General features: G+C 43.1%; 3 protein-coding genes across 4 annotated transcripts; 1 reads left to right on the top strand and 2 right to left on the bottom strand.

Moving 5' to 3' along the window:
• The first annotated feature begins 116 nt into the window (after positions 1 to 116).
• On the top strand, positions 117 to 2,839 carry tmdd1 (transmembrane and death domain 1). Its single transcript, XM_020108871.2, has 5 exons — positions 117 to 252; positions 556 to 747; positions 1,014 to 1,133; positions 1,955 to 2,110; positions 2,518 to 2,839. The coding sequence occupies exons 1-5, from the start codon at positions 183 to 185 to the stop codon at positions 2,754 to 2,756; spliced, it is 777 nt and encodes a 258-aa protein (XP_019964430.2). The 5' UTR covers positions 117 to 182; the 3' UTR covers positions 2,757 to 2,839.
• A 7,965-nt stretch (positions 2,840 to 10,804) lies between these two features.
• On the bottom strand, positions 10,805 to 16,981 carry LOC109643686 (solute carrier family 26 member 9). Its single transcript, XM_020108870.2, has 20 exons — positions 16,041 to 16,981; positions 15,585 to 15,724; positions 15,319 to 15,429; positions 14,986 to 15,161; positions 14,718 to 14,882; positions 14,488 to 14,640; positions 14,278 to 14,360; positions 14,033 to 14,180; positions 13,827 to 13,940; positions 13,637 to 13,714; positions 13,462 to 13,557; positions 13,254 to 13,360; positions 13,061 to 13,130; positions 12,867 to 12,959; positions 12,652 to 12,792; positions 12,293 to 12,538; positions 11,992 to 12,046; positions 11,594 to 11,730; positions 11,097 to 11,156; positions 10,805 to 10,980 (listed from the first exon to the last, which is right to left on the bottom strand). Exons 1-20 carry the CDS (start codon positions 16,247 to 16,249, stop codon positions 10,969 to 10,971), a joined length of 2,394 nt encoding a protein of 797 aa, XP_019964429.2. The 5' UTR covers positions 16,250 to 16,981; the 3' UTR covers positions 10,805 to 10,968.
• Positions 16,982 to 17,095: 114 nt separating this feature from the next.
• On the bottom strand, positions 17,096 to 19,982 carry slc48a1a (solute carrier family 48 member 1a). 2 transcript variants are annotated; one of them, XM_069527003.1, is made up of 3 exons: positions 19,067 to 19,982; positions 18,582 to 18,749; positions 17,096 to 18,493 (listed from the first exon to the last, which is right to left on the bottom strand). In XM_069527003.1, the coding sequence occupies exons 1-3, from the start codon at positions 19,173 to 19,175 to the stop codon at positions 18,357 to 18,359; spliced, it is 414 nt and encodes a 137-aa protein (XP_069383104.1). In that variant the 5' UTR covers positions 19,176 to 19,982; the 3' UTR covers positions 17,096 to 18,356. The 2 variants fall into 2 exon arrangements, with proteins under 2 accessions (XP_069383104.1, XP_019964428.1); XM_020108869.2 differs by having other exon boundaries at positions 19,353 to 19,982.
• Positions 19,983 to 20,253: the final 271 nt, after the last annotated feature.

Below are 20,253 nucleotides of genomic sequence, written 5' to 3'. Positions count from 1 at the left end.
ACAACAACAGCTGTTAATAGCAACAACTTGAATATTTAAAACGAAACAAACATCTCCTGCATCATGATGTCACACAGTCAGTTGCCCTGTTAGTGGTTCACCTCACTCCACATCACTTGTCAGTTTTGAAACCTCGTGAGTTGTTTTGCAGCCTGGGTTTGATTTACACAACTTCCGCTGAAATGAAAATGTGGAAATTGTGTCTCCTCTTCATCTTTCCACTTCTGTGCTCGACGCTCGGAGAGGACACAGGTGAGAGCAAATGTTCCAACAGCAGCCGGCACGTCGCAAAGATTCAGCCGAAGTCTGAATGTGCTGATTTGCTCTGTTCTCTGTGGTGAAATGTTTATTGGGTTTCTATTCTCTGCAGCTGAGAAGGCCAATATGACAGTTTGACTGGAGCAGCCGTTGCTAATTGAGAGAGCAGCCATGCTGCAGAAATGTTGTTTACGGTGTCAGCACGATGCTTCATTAAATCAGATTTACAGTGTTGTTAATGTGACCGGTGAAAACAGACTCATCTGTTTCTGTTTTCCTGTTTGTTCCTCTGTTTAGTGGCAGAAGATGTCGGTGTCCATCAACTGCAGCGTTTGGTGGAGTTGCTGACGCACAAAGAGTGCGAGGACCTTCTGGTCGTCCTCTCTCAGCCGGAGGAGAACATCTTCCAGCATCTCGAGCGCCTCTCACCAGGGAAAAACCAGCTGGATCTCAAACCGCGGGCCAAGAGGGACACATCTTCCTCTGAGGGTTGGTGCTGAAACGTCTGACACGTGTCTCACCTGAAACTTTTGGCACATTAGTCCACAGGGTTCAAAGATAGTCTACTGCACGCATTGAAAGTCAAAGGGCTGATATCAAGACGAGAGCTCTCAGATAACAGAGAGAAGACGCTCGCTTCCAGCTGTAATAAGGCAGACATGAGGAGAAGTCCATCCTGGGACCTGTCTGCTTCTCAGCCTGTCTGACTGTCAGAGACCTGTCTGCATCAGATCCATATGTTTTCTGTTTACCAGATAGCGAGGCCGAGTGCCGGACGGCCCTGACAGACTGGCTGCTGAGATACGGCGAGCGGATCTACTACGACAAGCTTTCTCGCTCCTTGCAGCAGGTCGGCAGAACCGACATCGCCATTGGTGAGAAACAAGCGGAGGCGGGGGGGGGGGGGGACACACGTGCCTCCTGCAGAGACGAGTGATCTATTTTTAAACAGAACAGTTTTGTGTGGGGCCAGAACGAGGCGAAATCTTGTTGGAGCAAACATCTCAGCACGTCCTTCCACAAAATGGAAATTTGGAACAAAGCCTCATTTGGGTTCACGTCGATGTATTTCTCGGAATTGGTTTGTTTCGGTCAAGAAGGCCTCCGCACGGCTAACGACAGTGTGTAATTGCTTCGTTACTTTGAGATTTGTTTTAATTGGAACTTCAAAAAGTGGCATATTTTGCACACTGCCAGTCGTTGGCATGTGTTGCAGTCCAGCGTGTGCACAACTCAAGTGGTGTCAGATAGAGGGAGGTGTAAATGATCTGACAGAGGACTCAGTGGAGCCGACACCAGCCACAGAACAAACCATCTGCTCCTCTCATCAGCAGCTTTGGAGGGAAAAAAGGGACAAGGAGAGGATGGGAAGAGATGAGTTATAAGACGTGAGGAGGGGGAGTGCATGAAAATAAAAGCTGTTTGGATGCAGAATGCGGCAAATTATCCTGCACTTGATTGCAGTTCTGAAGAGATCCACTCGTACGTTGAAGCTTGAGTGGCTGGTTTTGTTTTATTCTGAACTAAAGAACGACAGTTGTTCTCCTGCCAGAACTAATTATGCTCATGGCAAGAAAACAACAATTAAATTCAAATTCACAACCTTTTTACGGGATGGAACACAAGCACTCATAGCACTTGAAGATGACAGAGAAATACTCTTACCTTGGCCCTGCTTGTGTTTGGGTTGTCACAGAAGTGGGGACGAACATCAACGAGGACAAAACCTTGAACCTGAAGCGCTACGTTGACGACTATCACAAGTACGTGAGCTCGTTAAACGTCCCATCAATCCAGTCGGATGCGAATCGCCAGGAGGATGCAGGTCACAGGAGAAAAAGAAAAAGGAAAGGTAAACAAAAGGCCTCATACAGAAAATAGAGCGAGTGAATCTTAATCTTGGGCTACTGAAGTCAAGAGGAGATTTTTGGGTTACCCCTCTGGAGGCCGCCTGAATGACAAATTATGTAATGTTTCACTGAACCATGAATCTATTAAGTGTTTAGATGAGATGCTGGATTAGATTTGGTGGCCGTGGGCAAGCTTCCAACTCATTACTCCTCGACATCAACACTCTCGCTGTATGAGGAGTATTTCCCAGGACACCTTGAAATTCAAAAATGTAATTATCACCTGTCCATTTTTTTTTTAAATCCTCCCGGGCGTTTAATTCAAGTTAAGACTCGACAAAGAAAATGCTCCCACGGTCCTTTTGTGATTGTGTCTGTCGTCTGGGTGTTGTGTGTGTGCGTGTGTTAGTCAAGGATCTGTCATGGCGTGACCTGGACCTGGTTGTGGAGGTGGGTCCTTTGCCTCCATACCTGAAGGGACCGTTGGATGTGGTTCTGCCCGTCCTGTACGGCGTGCTGCTTGGGTTCGGAGGCTCCTTGTTCGTCGGTGTCTCTGTCTTCCTCATCGCCATCCACGTCTCCCACAGAGCCGCCACCACCGCCGCCACCGCCGCCACCGGCAGCTCTGGCTCCAAGCTCAAGGTCTGATATGTAGGATGCAGCTCCTGGGAGGTCACACTTGCAGTTCAGGTCTTTAAAATGCCATTAAAATAAAGTTGGCATTGAATTTATTACACATGCGTTGTCTTTTATGAAACCTTTTAAATGCCTGAACTTCTCACGTCCACGGTGATCAGCAGAAGAACCAATATAAGAAGCCAATAATATTGATTCCACCACAACCAGTTATGAAGAATATGAGCTGGTTGTGGAGCAGGTTCCTGACCCTCAGTCTTTTAATATGACTTATCTTTATGATCTAGTGCATCAACCAATGAGCTCGTGTTTAATCTTCAGAAGGAAGATCTGACATTTAACATAACACCAGTAACTTACACTGTAAAAAATGTATTGGATTATTTTAGTTTTCTTTCTAAATCAGGTGTAAGCGCGATAATAAAACAGTCAGTGACTTTTATTACAATATTATCCATTAAATACAAGTTGTAATAGGTAAATTAATATTACAGTAAAATATGGATTTTAGATAATTGAATTCTTCAGCACCTGAAGGGATTGTTGGACGTGGCCTCTCTTGTACGGCGTCCAACTCGTAGGATGCAGCTGCTGGAGGTCAGACTAGCTTTAAAGTTCCACTAAAGTAAAGTAACACATGCGTTCTCTTTTATGAAAGCTGTTAAATGCCTAAACGTCTCACGTCCACAGTGATCCGCAGAAGAACCAATGTAGAAACCCAATAATATTGATTCCACCACAACCACGACCAATACGACAGCGATAATGCCGTTTCAGATGAAGTAATTATCCATGCTGTGACCGGTGAGCATCACAGTCTTGCCAGTGGGAAGACGACTAGTGGTGTGACAGATGCGCTGGAACCCAGCCCTCACACCAAAGGTTGTTCCGGTGTTACTGTGATAGTGATGCCACTTTCCATTTCCCCTCCAAGTGACGGCAGCGTGCCCGTCTGGCATCGGAGAACAACTAATTATCCAGCCTGGCGCCTGCCTCCCAGGGGCCTGGCCGGTACCTCCACAGGCAGCCCAAAAAGACTAATAACAATGACAACGCTGGCAGACAATGGAGCACTGCTGGTTGGTTGTGAAGGCAGCTTCTGGCAGATGACGGGAGCCAAATAGACGACACTCAGCCGTGTATCTTTTTTTAAAGGTGTGAAGAAGCGAGGATCGTTAGCCAGCTGAGGAAACTTGATGTACGAAGAAGCTGCAGCAAAGCAGGTTCGGAAAATGTCACTGGAAACAAAACAGAATACAAATGTCTATATCGGAGGATTCAAATTAACTCCGGTGACAGGCTTTAATAAAGAGAAGCATTTGCTTACAACGAGGGTGTTTTCACGTTTACTCTGCTGAGACACAGTTTAATAAGAACAATAGAGAGACACTCGTGGCGCTGGAGTATTTTCTAGCTTCTTGTTCCCAGTTTCTTACACTATCCCCACTTTCTTCTTCATAATTGAACTAATTACTTCATTATACAAATCTGGCCTCATGTGCTCCAGGAGGCAGACAGCCTGGATTAACTGTGGCACTAAGCAGCAATTACAGACAATTAGTTCATAAATCAACATTTAAACAAATTATAATGCAAAGCAAAGCTGCGTGAGCAACGATCTGAAAGGACAAGAGGGGATTTGAATTTTGGCTTATTAACTAATAATGACCTTGATAATCGGACACATGTAGATGTTCTATAGAGGCCGAGATATTTGTCCTTTTTGATTTGGACTTTTCTTAATAATAAAAATTCAAAAGGAAAATATATTTTTAACACAAGAAACATACACTATAGAAAATTAGATAAATTAGATAGATCACTTCAGTACATAACTTTTAAGGTTATTCAATTGCGTAATGGTCTTGAAAATTAATTTTCATTTAAATACATGTAATAATACAACAAATAAACATAAGCTTAGGTTTAAGTTTATGTATTTATATCTGCATTTTTTAAAAATCTATGTAAGATAAATTTCTCCTAGCAGACTTTTTTTTCTTTCTAGAGCGTCTTTACTATAAATAGCAACATCATGTTGTAACAGTTGGTCTTCGGCTCCATGTGTCTTCAGACAACATTGTGTTTCACCTTCATCAGCGAGCCTCCCGGGCTCTTCGCGACAAAACTTCCTGCGTCCTTCAGTTTCCCTGCTGGCTGTGAGGATCCTGCAGGTGCCGACTCTGACAGGTTCACCTGCTGCGGGCTCACCTGAGTTCCTGTAACCAGTGGAGAGGAAAGCCAGCGTATCGTTTGCATGAATAACTCACGGAAACAACACGCCACATGGGACCTGCATCATGGTTGTGACACTCCTCAGCATCGCCAAGGTCCCTACAAGGAAGCGTCTCTCATACAGCGGGTGAGGGGAAACTGCAGAGAACACCTCGGGCCTGTTCTGGTGCACGGCGTAACTTCAGGACTGCACATCACAGTGCACAATTGCATATTCCACGAAGCGGTCTGATCACGTGATGGTCTGCAGCCTGGTCCTTTAAGATGCATTTCATTCACTGAGCGCCAGAATAGGCTTGAAATGTTCATTTCAAGCCATTCTCATGCAAAAGGCTGAAGCAATCACAGACGTCATGGATGAATAGAGAAAGACATGAAATTGACATTTACAGCCAAACGTGTGCGGATATGGTTTCCAGGCATTTCCATTGTCATGTAAAATAGGCCTTTTTCTGTCTCTCTTTTTTTACTGTGGTGGTTTCTTTGGGTTATTTAACAGTTTGCAGAGCAGCAGCTTATCAAACCGTATTCTCCGAGGAGGGCACATCTGTCTCTTGTCATTGGCTGCGCTCGGCATAAGGAGTCAAGTGTTTGTCTGGATGAGAATGTAGATGGACGGGATGTGATGCGTGCCAAGGGGACACTCAGACAGAGGGGCCGTGTCCTCGATGTGCTGAGGCTGAGCGTTCTGCACCGCGGCCTCTCGGGTGTGCTTAGTGCCACTGAAGGCTTTAACTTCCCCCTCCCTCCATTTGCATCTTCATTCATCTGCAGGGCCACTGAGGCGCCGCAGTCCCCGCTCAACCATCACTCTCCGTTTGCTCAATATATATGGATCACAGGAAACAAGATCACAACACCAGCTCTTTTAAAGTCAGACTTCTTTTTTTTTTAAATTTTAATCGCCTCAGCTCCAGCTTTCACAACTTTGTCTTTCATGGTATCCTTCGGGGGAATCTGAGACTTCTTCAAAGTTTTCTGGGCTTGATCAGACAAGAGCGGTTCCGCAGGTTCAGACACAAAGCCACAGTGCCCTCCTCTGTTCGGCGCAGATCGTTACAGCAGACAACCAGCAAGGGTGGAATTATATTTTTCCTTTAATGGTTCTATTAAAGAGCGAGTTTAAATGGCTGTGATGAACCTGTGAGCTGTAATAGCAGAGGATTATGTGAGCGGGTTACAGTGTGGATAATATATTGTGAAAAGCTGAAAGAGAGAGAGAGAGAGAAATAAAATGTATTATTTTAAAAAAGTCAGGAGACGTGATTATTAATTATTTCTGCTGCAATTACCTCCTGGAGTAAATGCATCAGTTACTGTTGATTTTATACAAATGATTAGGAGTTTATATGTTTACGCAATGTTACATAAAAACTACACAGCAGATTAGTGTGTAACTTAGAGGAGGGATGGGACGTGTAATTTATTGGGCACTTGCATGCACGTAAATGTGCAACATGATATTTTATTACATTTGGTTTCTCCGACACACCTTTCACTTCAGAGATGCACAAAATATTTCTGTTTTTTAAATCTTTTTGTGCAGGACTCTTCTACGAAAAGTCAAAAATTCAGGTAATGATGCAGGTAACTACTGCAAAATATATGCAAATACACTTAATGACTTCAAACCAGAAGGAGACAGAGGACTGATCCTGTTTTATAATTTTGTTGCATCCAATGACTCTGAGCTCTTAATTAAAATAATGAATAAACCAGACACACAACCACAGTTAAATTCCCCTGGTGACAGTAAAGGGTAAAGAAAATCTGTAAAAATCAGACTGTTTGATTTTCTGTCTATTGAGATAAAAGCCTGCAGATTTCTCCTCCGGGCTTCAAACAGGTGATTTTCCTCTGCAGCAGAGACCAGCAGAGATTCCCAGGAGACGTCAGACAACGAGAGAGCAAACAAACAGGTCTGAAGAATGTTTCCACCGAAAATCAAGACCAGAAACTTTTCTCCATCTCTCCCTTATTTGTTGGCGTCATGTGTCTGGAGGTTAATGAGTGCAAAACTCTGTGGGCCTCTTTCATGTCGAGCTCTCAGAAAAGTTAGTTTGCTGATGTTTGTGGTAATGACTCCGAAGCAGAGGTTAATTTAACTAATGGTCTCAGCCGGTTCAATCTTAAAGACATTTGAAGACAGTCAGACTCAGCTGGTCTTTGTTCCCAAAGTCTTCCTCCGTTGTCACTGCTCAATTCTTCAAGCGTGACTTTAATGGTGTATGTCAGTGTGTGAAGACGAAGCTGCGGAGAAACTGACGGCTGTTTTCAAGAGGTCGTTTGCTGCCACTGTGCACTGGGCCCAGGGCTGTGTGCAGACATTTTGAGGGGCGGGTGCTTCAGTAAGAAAAAAACAAAAGAGTGTGGTCTTAAAGAAATAGAAGTGAAATTGAGTCGTTGGGGATTATAATAAGAAATGAGAACTGATGCCATCATGGGCCTTATTAAAAAAATAAACAAAGCACCACTTGGGGTTTATCTGTGGTGCAGATAAAAACCACTGACAAAAAATTAAAGACTGGTGCATGAGAGAAAATCCCAAAAAATGAGATGGCAATTCATCCATCATCTGTGACACCTTTCCGGTGAGCAAGTCGGAGAAACCCACAGAGACTCATGGAGAGCGTTCAAACTCCATGCAGTAGTACCACGGCCAAACCGGGATTCAAACCAGCAACCCGTGAGGCCACAAAGCTAACCACCGAGCTGAAAAGCGAGTTTGAAATATTAAATCTGAGAATACATCATTTTAAATCTGACTCTTCGCGCTGCGACAAAGCTTTTCCTCATTTACGTCCTTGTGCTGTGAGTTTATCTCTCAAAATTAATAAAGCAATTGTGCACGAGCTATCAAATTATGATTGTGTAATAACACTCACAACACTCCTGATGACACGTTGCAGAGCATCATGTGGTTTCCTCCCTTGCTGCAGTCTTCTAATGAGTTCCCTCAGTGTTGCACCACACTGCGCTGTTTTGCATTGTCTTGTCTAATTTCCCCGCTGATATCGAATGGCTCAGTGAGGAGCAGCTATCTGCAGTCATCACGCTGCAGTTTCCATCTAATAAGAAGACAGGAGAGCAAACAGTACCTGCCGCTCTGTTTAATGAGATGATGGGAAGATAAAACGCTGCACTGATGACGGGCGTATCTGTCTGACACGATAGCTGCAAATCCACCTTTGTCTTGATGGCGTGTTCAGAGGCAAAGTGAAAGTTGTTTATCTTTCCTCTGCGGTATCTTCTCGTTTCAGCTTCGGTTTGTGATACTGTTTATGAAATTGAAATTCATTTCTTCCTCCCTGTCCTTTGAACACCAACCTTAATGGTTTTCTAATTTGTCAGTTTCTACCTCTGGCTGTTAGCTCACCCCCTCAAATGTATATGTCGGTTGGGTGAAATGAAAGAGCTGAAGAGAAAAACAGAAATGGCAGCAGGTTGAGCAGCGTTCTCTCATCAGACTGTGGCTTAATTTAACCGTAAATAATTCAACATCGTCTGGTCAGAGATGCAGACTCAATAATTTCATGCCTTAATTAATCACCAGAGAACGCTCCATTGTTGGTGCATTTAATTGCTGTTGAACTACTGGAATGAGACAATATACAACATGAATTAATAACAGTTATCAGTGGTCAGATTTGCCCTTAGCGACTCTGTAAATAAACCCTGTCTGAAGACAATTCGCTGACATCGTGCGATCGAGATTTATGATTCTCTGGCTGCAGAGCGGTGCGTTAATGAAGCAGAGTAGAGCCCAAAACATGGCTCCACAAAATGCATATGCAAAGCACTAACTGCCGTCACTTGATCAATGTCAAACAGCCATTATTTAAATTTCCAGAAGTGGTTACGGCCGCTCTGTATCACCCTCGTTTCCTCGGCTGACACTTACAATCCCACTACATATTTGAGGAAGAGTCTTTTAATAAAATTTGGCTTCCTGGCTCTTTATTAAGGCGTTCAGAATTGAAATCTTTATTCTGAAAGGTCAAAGCTGAATATTGTCTCCGGGGCAACGCTTCATAAAAGCAGGCAAGCACTAAATGACAGGGCATCGTGACTCAACGGCGAGATACCCTCCGACACCACGCAATTAGTCTCAATAGTGGGAAAAGCACTGGGCGTGTAAACAAATTTAATACATAAATCTCTCCGTCTCAAATTTCTAAAAGGGACCTTGTTAATTAAACCATCATGGTCAATGAATGTGCAAGGGGTGTAAAATTAATTTTTATGTGAACGTGCAATTGAGAAGCTACGGGCCAATGTAACTGGATCTCGTTTGAAAAAGGGGATTTAGCTCAAAGCTTTTCATAATTCAATGTAATCACCAGCTGACCTCCACAAAGGTGAGGGTGTTTCTCAACCTCTGCTGATAAGGGAGAATAAAACAGAACAATATCAAGAAAGTCAAATTTTAAAAAAAAGCAAAAGAGGCAAAAAGCTGAAAGTGAATTTAGATAAATGGAAATAATAAAAGCAGCGCACCATGTAATGAGAGGCAGGGACGTGTTGATGGGGGGGGCTGTTTTCCAGATGTGAGCAGAAACTGTAATCTCTGATAAAATACACATCAAGAGAGAGAGACAGCCACAGGATCCGGTCCCTTACTACTGTCTAATTATCTATTATCTGTACTGGTTATTCTTTTCTTTCTCTTCTCTTTGTTTTTTAAATGTGTTACCTCCACAGAGCAGGTTATTTTTTTCAGTATATGAAAAGTGAATGTACTTGTTTTTGTCACATTTCATACTCAAAACCTGCTTGAAAGTAATTTGCGGTATGTAGATACCTGTGTGTCTGTTAGACGAGACTGTAAAGCTCTTTCTTGTACTTTAGAACATTTAAAGAAAAGACGGGCAAAGTGACATCAGAGCTGATGCGAGGTAAAAATAAAATGGTTAAACAAATGATTTCAAATTTCAATTTCCCAGATTCATATTAATTAAATCAGACTCGAGCAAAAGGTGTTTACAGACGCTCCGAAAAACAATGAGGTAGAAAGGAAAGAGAGGGACGAGCTGCAGGTGATCAAACACACCCTCTCTCTCTCTCTCTCTCTCACACACACACACACACATATACACACACACACATGTACAGACACACAAAAAGTGATGAGAGACTTTCCCAGAGCTCCAAATTAAAGCTGATGGCCATAGAAACCTTGTAATCACTTGTGGTGCCAAATTGCTGCGGAGACGAAGGGAAGCAGAGGAGCAGATGTGTGCCAGAATACCTTAGGATGATTTCTTAATAGCTTCATAAATCCATTCATGCATCACAGGCACACCAACACCACCGTCAGCAGGCGGCTCGGCTCCACACCACAGGCCTCGACGCACCTGCTACACAAACGTCCACGTTACTTCTCTTTCTCACAGTCACTCCCCCCCATTACCACGACAGAAGGTTATTCTGGTTGTTGTGACTTCACTCCACCATACGGACAACGATGCAGACTGGGTTCGTTAATAGAGTTTGGAATACAACAAAGCCAACGAAACTGCTGACGCCGTGAAATTCCTCCCTTTCGTTTGTGTTTAGCCTTTTTCTCGACGCCTTCCCTCCACGGGGACTCGGCCAAACTGCTCAGCCGGCTGCACCTCTCGGCTGCGGCCACGTGCTCCCAGTTAATTACAGGCCCACTTCTGTGTGACTGCTCAGTCAGCAGGTTCACGCCAGTTATTGTGAGGGGGTGGCTGAACTGAGACTCAGAGCTCCCCTCATTATCTGCTCAGCACTTACTAGTTGTCTGTTGTGCTGGTGTGTACCACCCCCTGTCAGCCGAGTCAAGTACTGATTACTCTGCACAATCCCGATGTAAAAAACATTTATTTGGATAATTGACAGTCAGCAAAAAAAACGATCCATGCACGGGACACATTTTGGCGACGATAAATTTCCATAAATTACACTGACACCGAAGATTATTGTGGGTCATTTTACTTCTGCTCGTCTCCTCCGCAGCGATCGGTGCTCAAAACATTTCCTAAAAGAGGTGGAGGTGCTGTTAGCAACAGAACAGAGTAATGGCTTCATGATAAATAAAAGGACGGAGTGTCATTTTGCAGTGTATCGGCCTGAATAGGCAAAACAAGTACATACCTCTTCCAAATCCATCTTCTCATAAATATTAAAGGTGAGTCCCTGTCCTGCTCTCTTTGCCTGCAGCCAACAACATACATATTTAAAATAAAACTGGCACCAACAGCTTGATGTTATAAAAATAGACATGACTTGGTGAAATAGTTTTAACTTTGGCATTAACTATCACATCATATGTTTTAAGAGCAGCTTTATTTTCCAGTTCAAAGCTATGACACATGTATGTAACCTGCTTTCACTCGGCAGCTCTTAATATGTGATATGACCTTGGTGCAACTTACACCTTGTGATATTCTGTTTACCTTTGTCGAGGCCGATAAGGCGTCCGAGGTCGGACTAAATAGAGGAATTTCCCACTTAGAAAATAAATCAAGGTATTACAGTCGTCTTAATCTCTCCCCGTAGCCCCGAGCTTAAACCTCTGAACAGCAGGTGTTTGTATGTGATGTTGTGAAAAGGATTTGTATGATTAAGTTATTTCATACAGCGGGGCCTACCTTTGGGGGGACTCGCCTCTCTCCAGAGGTGTGTTGAGCAAACAGAACGGCGTCGTGGACGGAGAGGAAGAGATTACCGCGGGGGATGTTGCCGTCATCAAACGCTCCTCCGGCCTCCAGCTCCTCGTACACCTGGGCTGCAGGCGGCGAGACAAATATCAAACAAAGACCTGCACGCGGCAAAACTTACGTTGCCTTATGTTCATTCGGTATAAAGAGGAAAACACTGGGCGTTCTATTTGCATGTTTGCAAAGAGAAAAACTCTGAGTTGAGACTTGAAAGTAAACTTTTAATAACTGGGGATGATTCTTTTATCTGACTTGTTTGGATTCTGTGTCATAGGAATCATTAGATCTTTGTTCCCAGTGTGAATTAATTAAGTCATTTAAGATTTTACCTTGAACATTAGCCAGGTAGAGTTTAATCCCCAGCATCGAATAGCTTGAGTTCATCTGTGCGGGAAATAAAAGACGGAAGTTCGTTCATCAACATTCTGAACATCCACATAATCATAAAAGGTTGAATCAGGAACTCCTGACACTCAAAGAATCGTTGACCTCTACAAAGTTTAATATTATTTAAATAAATAAATAAATATTAATTTCAAGCTCCCTTAATGTAAGTTTAATATAATGTATAATATGAAACCTCTTATTCTAAGAGTGAATGTTTAAGTGCAGCCAAAACAGGTTTATCACCTTCGTCAGCACTTTGATGCCCATCAGATCGATGAAGCAGACGCCTGCCAGGTCCAGGACGAGCGTGTGGAAGGGCATGGGCTGGGGCTCCAGGGTGACGGCACCGGGACTGGGCGGCTCTGGGTCGGGCGTCTGCTCGCCCTGCTCAAGGTCACTGCAGTGGAAGTTGACGTAGCTGGTGGGAGTTTCGGGGGAGTTGCCGTCGCTCATGTCAAAGTCGTTCTGCAGGTCAAGCTGAGATATGGTCTGTAGAGGAAATACACAAACACAGAGGTCACAGGTTGTAATGTCTCACAGTTTGAATATGAAATGTAAAAAGGTTTTTCTGTGAGTGTCTGATTTCTGCTCTTGATCCCAACCTGAATCTTCATGTTAACCAACGAGCTGAGCTTCCTCCTTCTCGCCCCCTTGTCCATCTTCTCCGTTTTTACTTTTTCCTTCATTTCCTTCTCCAGGAACTTGCGTCTGGCCAGAATGAGTTTTCCAGGGTCCAGTCCGGTCTAGACACAAACACACTCACTCAAACCTGCTGAACCGTGAACGACAGCAGACACAGGTCATGGACCCACTGTACCTTTTTGATGACCCTCTGACGAAATATCTCAGCATTTGCAAAATAGAGCGGCGAACAGTAGTTGACTATTTTCACCCCTGTTATTGGCATGACCTGTGGATTTAATACAAAACAGTTAAATGCATCTGCGTTCACTTACATTATATATATAGAGAGAGAGAGAGAGAAAAATATCAAAAGAATTGTTTTAATACCTTATTGTACACCTTTGGATTTATGTAGATGTCTGTGTCCACAATCTGGACCATTGCTGATCCATTACGACTACACAGTATTAGGAACGCAGTATTAAAATAGATCATCCCTTAATATATATATATATATATATACTCTGCTTAATTTCATTGTTGGTTCAAATACAGAACTTAGTGAAAGGAGTTTACTTACAACTGCGTCTTGAATATCACGACCAGGATGGAAAAGCCCACCCCGATCGCGACTCCGTAAGGCAAGCTGAGAAAGAACGTGGCCAAGAACGACACAACCCACACACACTGGGAGAGAGAGAACAATGGAATGAGGAGACAACATATGATGGCGAACAGGTGTTGTTTTGTGTTGCTATAATGCAAAACAACACACAGCTTTGACTCACGCAGTCTAACTTGCTCTTCTTCCATAAGTAATAGGGATCAGAGATCTGCAGGAGCGTGTTCTTCAGGTTCACTGCGATTAAGGCTCCGAGCACTGACTGAGCAATCAAACACATATTAATAATTATGACAACAACTGTTTTGCGTCATGTTTCGAGGTGCTAATGTCACACCTACTTTGGGAAGTGGTTTCAGGAAGGCCCCCAATGCAAGCATGGTAACCATAACAACCAGCATCACGCACAGGCTAGCAAACTACGAGAGGACACGTGTGCGTTAGTTAGCAATTTGACATATTTGACATGATACTTCTTTCAGTTACTGGTTAAAACATTTCTATGCAACTTTTCAAGACCAGAGCACTCACCTGTGATGTTCCCCCAGCGTTGTCCACAGCCAGGGTCACAGACAGAGCGCAGCAGATCACATGGATCTTAAAGAAGGACCCAAGGAAGTTGCTGCAGCCAAGCGCCAACATTTCCTGTAGAGAAACGTGCAACATTTCAAAAATGGATTCAAATTTTTCTCAAATTAACTTCACAAAGAGATGCTGGGTTTTTTTTTTTTTTTTACCTGGTTGGGATCCACATCATATCCATGCTTGGCTGCCAGAGTCCTGCCCATAGCCAAGTTGATGACATACCCAACTATCGCCAGGGAGAAGGCTGTGCCCAACATGTCATCCCACTGACTCACTGTGGGCACGATCGGAGCTGGGAATCTGGACGATAACGAGAACCAAACAAAGCATGGATTGCAGGAGTAGTTTAAATAAAGGAAGCAGCCATTGATCAGGAGTTTGCCGACATGTGCTTTACCCCAAAGGGATTTCTCCGACTATGTCCATGTGGTAGATCTCAGGAAGATGCAGAGGGCCTGAGATGGCTGTGGCCACCACCACCTGAGCAGGAGGAGGGAGAAACAACAATCACCTTTATGCTGCTGGACTAGGTCGATGAAATTGAACACAAACTGAAGAGAGGCACTTTTGTGTCCTTCGAGAAATGAACAAACTATATCCTACTTACAATAATGATCTCCATGGGGATGGGGAAGGGCAGTTTGTGGCGGTAACGTGCACTCAGCTCCTTGACGACAATCAGAACCACGCTGCTGACCAGAGCGAAGACTAACGACGCTACGTTGGTATCAGCAAGACCGGCTACGATATCTATGAGAGTCTGTGACAATCAATTAAAATTACATACTAACAAATCCATTTTGATTTCCTTGTATTCAGTATATAACACATACTCACATATACAACAGCCAGGGGGCCACTATACGGAGGCACTTTAATGCCGAAGATGTACTTGAGCACTGAGATGAGGATCTGTAACCCTGCAGCAGTCATGAAGCCTCTGACGAAGGACTCTGACAGATAGATGGCAACAAACCCAAACTGCATGAAGCCAAAGCCAATCTGTGAGGACACGAGTGACTTTTAGAATTGACCTACACCTCTAATGACAATCATTCCTCTTTCATTTCAGTTTAACAGACTGAGCTCTGAGGGGAACAAGTACCTGTATGATTGCAGTGAGGCAGGCCAGAGTTCCAGATATCCCCAGACGAACCTCGTTCATCCTGTCTGTGTCCACCACTGTGGCGTTAAGAGTGGCATTGAAATGACTGAAGTCCGAATCTGGGGCCAGCTGAAGACACACGATTCCCACCATAATGCTGAGGACGGCAAAAGTACCTGAACGCAGGGAGTACTGTGTCACATCTACTTTTCTTTGCCTCATGCTGCAAACAGGGCAGAGTCGGGCTGAGTGCAGCTGATCTGCATTGTGCAGCTCTGGCAACTTATCACTGTCATCCCACGAAATCGCAGCAGATAAATCACTCTGATTTACCTGGGACCATCTGGTGAGCAGTGCCCATGAAGAAATATGGGATGAGGGGGAAGAAAGAAGAATAGAGGCCATTGACGGGAGGGAGATTTGCCAGGAGGGCAAACGCCATGCCTGGAGAGAACAGAAACCTTTTTATAACTGTCAAATAAATCACAAGGAGGAACAGAAACTGCGTTATATATATACTGGGTGTTAACGCTGATGCAGCTAGCAGCAGTGGACAGGTATTACACAGACGCATCAGCAGAAAGAGAGGAGTGAGTGACCTTGGGGAACCTGGATGGTGCCGGCGCTGACCCCGCTGATAACATCACACAGCAGGTTGTCTTTTGCTTTGTACTTGGGCAGCCAGCTCAGGACGGGCAGGTGTCTGAATAACAGGCCCCTCAGTCTCGACACGGAGCATCTGACGGAAACAAATGGGAGAAGCTCTATGAGAAGCTCTGCTTGTGTTGCTCTCACTGTGAAACTCTTGTAGAAACTTTGTGTTGAGTCAAAGCTCGACTCGAATCGTTTCTTTCACAGCAGCACATTTGCCATTTTCTCGTTGTTTGAGTAACAAATGCACTCGGTCGGTCTTAAATTGAGGTGCAGTCAGGTGCATTGTTTGGTGCATTGCTATCTAAAGGCATTTGCTGGAAATACTGCATCCCCGACTTCTACCAAGGTTTTTGTTATTTGCTGAAAAATCCCGTTGAGATTGTGAGATTCTAATTCTGTACCTGAAGAGTTTCTTTACTTTCTCTCCAACAGGAAACTGTCGATTCTTCTTGTCAAACTCTCTGTCGAAGTCTGGGAGGTTATACGCCGGCCTGTCAATCACATAACGTGGGCGGTCGTTGTGCATGGCTGGAGAATATAGAGGCATATTAAAGCCGTAATGAAAACACTGTAATACCCATAGACTGTATATAAAGATGTAATACCACATCTATCAATGTGAAATACAAAGATTTACCATTAATAACATGTAATACATCTTCACCCAGTGATAATAAAACATGTTCATCAGTTAAAGTGCACTGAGTTTCATACATCAAAGCTGAAAACACTTAACTCATTACATTTCTTCAACAACATATATATATATTTCTGACTTTCATTTTTAAAAATTACAATCCTAATTTAAATCCCAGTCTGAGTGTTTGACGTTTAAAACCCTAATCTGACCTTGACGGATGAAGGAACAGTCAACATGTCGGGTCGCTGCTAAAATATTTGATCAACACCAGGTAAATAACAGCACACGCATGAGTTCACCTCGTCCCCATTCATCTTTCACTTCACAAGGAGAAAAACTTTTACTGTGAGTTTAGTCAAGTCTTTCTCGTTTTATATTTCAGAACAAAATTAATGCTTAATTCAGTTCAACTCATTTAATAATGAGAAATAAGGGAAATCTGCTCTTGAAAACATATTCCTTTATAAACACTGACAGAAGTCGTTAACTTTCAGGTAATAAACTGATTCCTACAAACTAGTATTCACCTGCATTTATCAATACAATGATCCAACTGCAAGTAAAATGCCTTCACATCCATCTCAATACTATTACTACAAGATCAGTTTTAAAAATTCTGGTTAAAGTCTAATTAACAGCAGAAAGAGTGTGACAACAGCACTGTACCTTATCGTTGAAGCAGGAAGTCTGAAGGCATTCGGCTCAGACGTGTGTATCAACACAACTTGTTTGATTTCTTATCAAGTTGCACTAAAAGACCTTTTTCACCTTGTAGGTGGAGCGTGTGAAAAAAAAAAAACTTAGCAGACAACATAAAATAATTAACAATAACTGCATCTTTAATGGGTTTGGTTTCTATACACGTGGGATTCTCACATTCAATCTCTCATGGACAAAAATACAAATGTACATGTTTTGTGGTAGAGGGTGGACAAACGTTACAGCTGGAACTAAACTACTCACAAAGCCTGGTGTGACTTACATAAATCACAGGAAGTGTAACATAAAACATACGTAGTGTATAAATAGAGGATTTCATCATTAGAAAGGGTGAGACATGAAGGATAGCATGTAAAACTTTTTTTTTTTTGCCCATTGTATCAGGATTTCTGTGCAAAACAATGGCGTCAAAGACTAAAGTGCAATTATTTATCAATTCGTTCTCTCTAGAGGAATGTCTCGGGACTGTAGACAGGAAGAGCAGGTCTCCCCCTGGTGGAACAAAAGATGAAAAGCAGAAATTCCACAGGAATGCCTTTTCTTTGAGCACGATACAAGACTCCACATTTCAAATCTAATGAAAGAAAAAAAAAAGAAGCTGAGTATGAAGTAAGAAATATATTAAGCACTTCCTTCTTAGGGTTGTAACAGGATTAGTTTCACTAAAAAGCTACGAATGAGAGAGAATCGGTTTAAATCAGCGGTTGAATTAAAAAAATATATCAATTCTTAAAACTGCTTCACTGATGATGGATATCAGACAGACAGTGAAACACAGCGACAGTCTGGAGATGTGGATATTCTGTGGTTCAGGGCTGGAGCTATGAAAATGATGGTAGGGGTAAAAATAATCAAGCAGTCCCAAACACACTGTCAACTTCTTATCGTCAGCGTGGTTTCAGGTAAGTGGTTTCAGTTTTGGTTCCGAGAGTATTTTCATTTCAGCAACTACTCATTGAAATAAAAACCTGTTATGGAAGCGGTTTCCTTTTATATATTATTTTTCTAAGCTTGAACGATCCAAAGATAAAATCTGTTTGTAAATCTCTTCATAAATAGCCTTCAGCAATTAACTCAAAATAAGTTCCATTCTTCAGAGGTTTACTTATGATGACGACGACGACGGGAATATAATATGTAGCTCATTAAAAGTAGGAGAACAGGTTACAATGCAAATACAGAACTTGTTAAGCGAGAGCAACAAGTGAAACTCCATGTGGAAAAAGGTCAGATGACTTTTTAATCTAGCCATGTCTGGGGTTTTTCCTCCTCTTTGTTACAAAAAGCTCTTTGACCAACTCCTGCCAGAAAACTAAAACCCCTCAAAGTCCATCGGAGTCTATAAAATAAATCCTGACTAGAAGTCGCTGAGGATGCTGATATCCGCAAACTCCTGGCGGTATCTGTACGAGTACAAGGCCAAGAGAAAGGACCACTTGAGAGTCAGGAAGCTCCACACGCAGGAGAGGTAGAGGCTCCTCGGGTCAGTGGGAGCTGCGGGGACAGAAGAAGTGAAGCGATGAATACTTTCCTCTGCTCTTACGCACATTTACAACGAGGAGGAAACGAAGGGAGGGCTTACATTGCTTCTGTGTGATGGCGAGGGTGAGGAAGGTGATGAGGGCGGTCACTGCCAGGATTGAAAAGAGCACGCCGACAGCGATGAAGAACTTCAGCCCCTTGAGCCACGTGCGCCAGTAGTCCTGCAGGTACATGATGTGTGTGACGAGAGACCAGAGCGCCAAAACTCCTGTCAAGAGACAAACACACAGCAATGAGACGCCAATGTGATCACCAGAGCCATGCCGACATGTCAATTAACACTGTCTGATTGCAAATGTGCTTATAGGTTTAAGAGGAAAGTGCACTACAGGAGTTTAAGATTCCTCACTACATAGTTTTCATAGAACTACGCAGCCCTGAGACATTGTTCACATGTTCTGGTGCGTGAGTCAGTTTCTTGTGATTTCCCGTCCTCCAGCCACGAGAAGCATTTTAACCAGATAATAATCTTCCTCCAGTGCAACATTAGCTCCATCACCCAAGTGCAAAAATACACATCATCACCTTTAATGATCGTAACAGAATTAGATCCGCCCTTTGTGTCACTGACTGAGAGAAGCCGAGGAAGAGGAGGAGAATCCACACACCTGATATATTCATATGAGTCAATCATGGCATCAGGGATATTTAAAGAAACTGACAGTAAATCAAACAGAATCACAGACAACACAACCGAATCCTGTGGTGAGGATTAGGTTGAAATCCTCCATCGTCGCGTGCACACGACGAAGTTAAAAACATTGGAGCACACGAGGCACTGACACTTTCCTCCGTGTCGGTGTCGGAGTACCTGACAGGCCTCCCATGGCCGCCGTCCACGGCTGTTTGTAGGCGACGTTCCAGACCAGGAAAGCCGACAGTCCCATCAGGGCACCGAAGGTCGCGTACCCGATGCTGATGTAGATCCTGTTGCTTCCCATTGTCACATAAAACTTCGCTTGTTGTTTCAAAAAGACGATTTTTTTTTTTTTTTTTTTTTAAAGCAGACGAGGTTTTAAGCTAAATCATCGGTTGAGCGCCACATTGTTATGTAATGTCCTGACGGGAAAACAACCGGAAACTCCTGGATCGACTTGAAGAACAGAGCCGCTCTGGAAATATGGAAATAATCTGAAACTCATTTGATTTGTTTCTTTTTTAAATCAGGAATCGAACCATTAAAGTCTCCAGCTAACGATGCTACAAAACATCAAGCTAGCTGTTTATCTCACACGCCTCAAAGACGACGGACGACACAAGAGGAGTCGCCGCCGCTGCCACCAGGCCCTGGTTTCCGGTCAAGATGAATCGTAACAATCGAATTTCCTCGATGTTATTTGTGAATAATTCTTCCTGGGTTTTATCAAACGCATGAGATATAATGTATTGTGTATAGTATAAAAATATAATGGGGGTTTTTCTGTGGAATAAATTGATCTGACGTGGTGTTTTAAGGCTTTTTTCTTTCTCTCAAAGTCTTTAATATCTTTGTACAGAGGAAAACTCGCTTCCAAATGTTATATCGCCCCTAGTGGATGAAGAGGAAACGCAATGTCATCGCTCCATTCTCATGTTCCAGGGTTGTGTTCAAGTTAGTTTTTATTATCTAGTATTTAACTCGATACAGAGTGCAATTATTATCTTATTATTTAGTATTTCACTTGAGTCAAAGTGCAGTAATAGTTTTTTTTTATTTTCCAAGATTTGGTTCG

This window comes from Paralichthys olivaceus, chromosome 6 (genome assembly GCF_024713975.1).
Source record: "Paralichthys olivaceus isolate ysfri-2021 chromosome 6, ASM2471397v2, whole genome shotgun sequence".
NCBI lineage: Eukaryota > Metazoa > Chordata > Actinopteri > Pleuronectiformes > Paralichthyidae > Paralichthys > Paralichthys olivaceus.
This window is presented reverse-complemented; position numbering and strand designations above follow the sequence as displayed.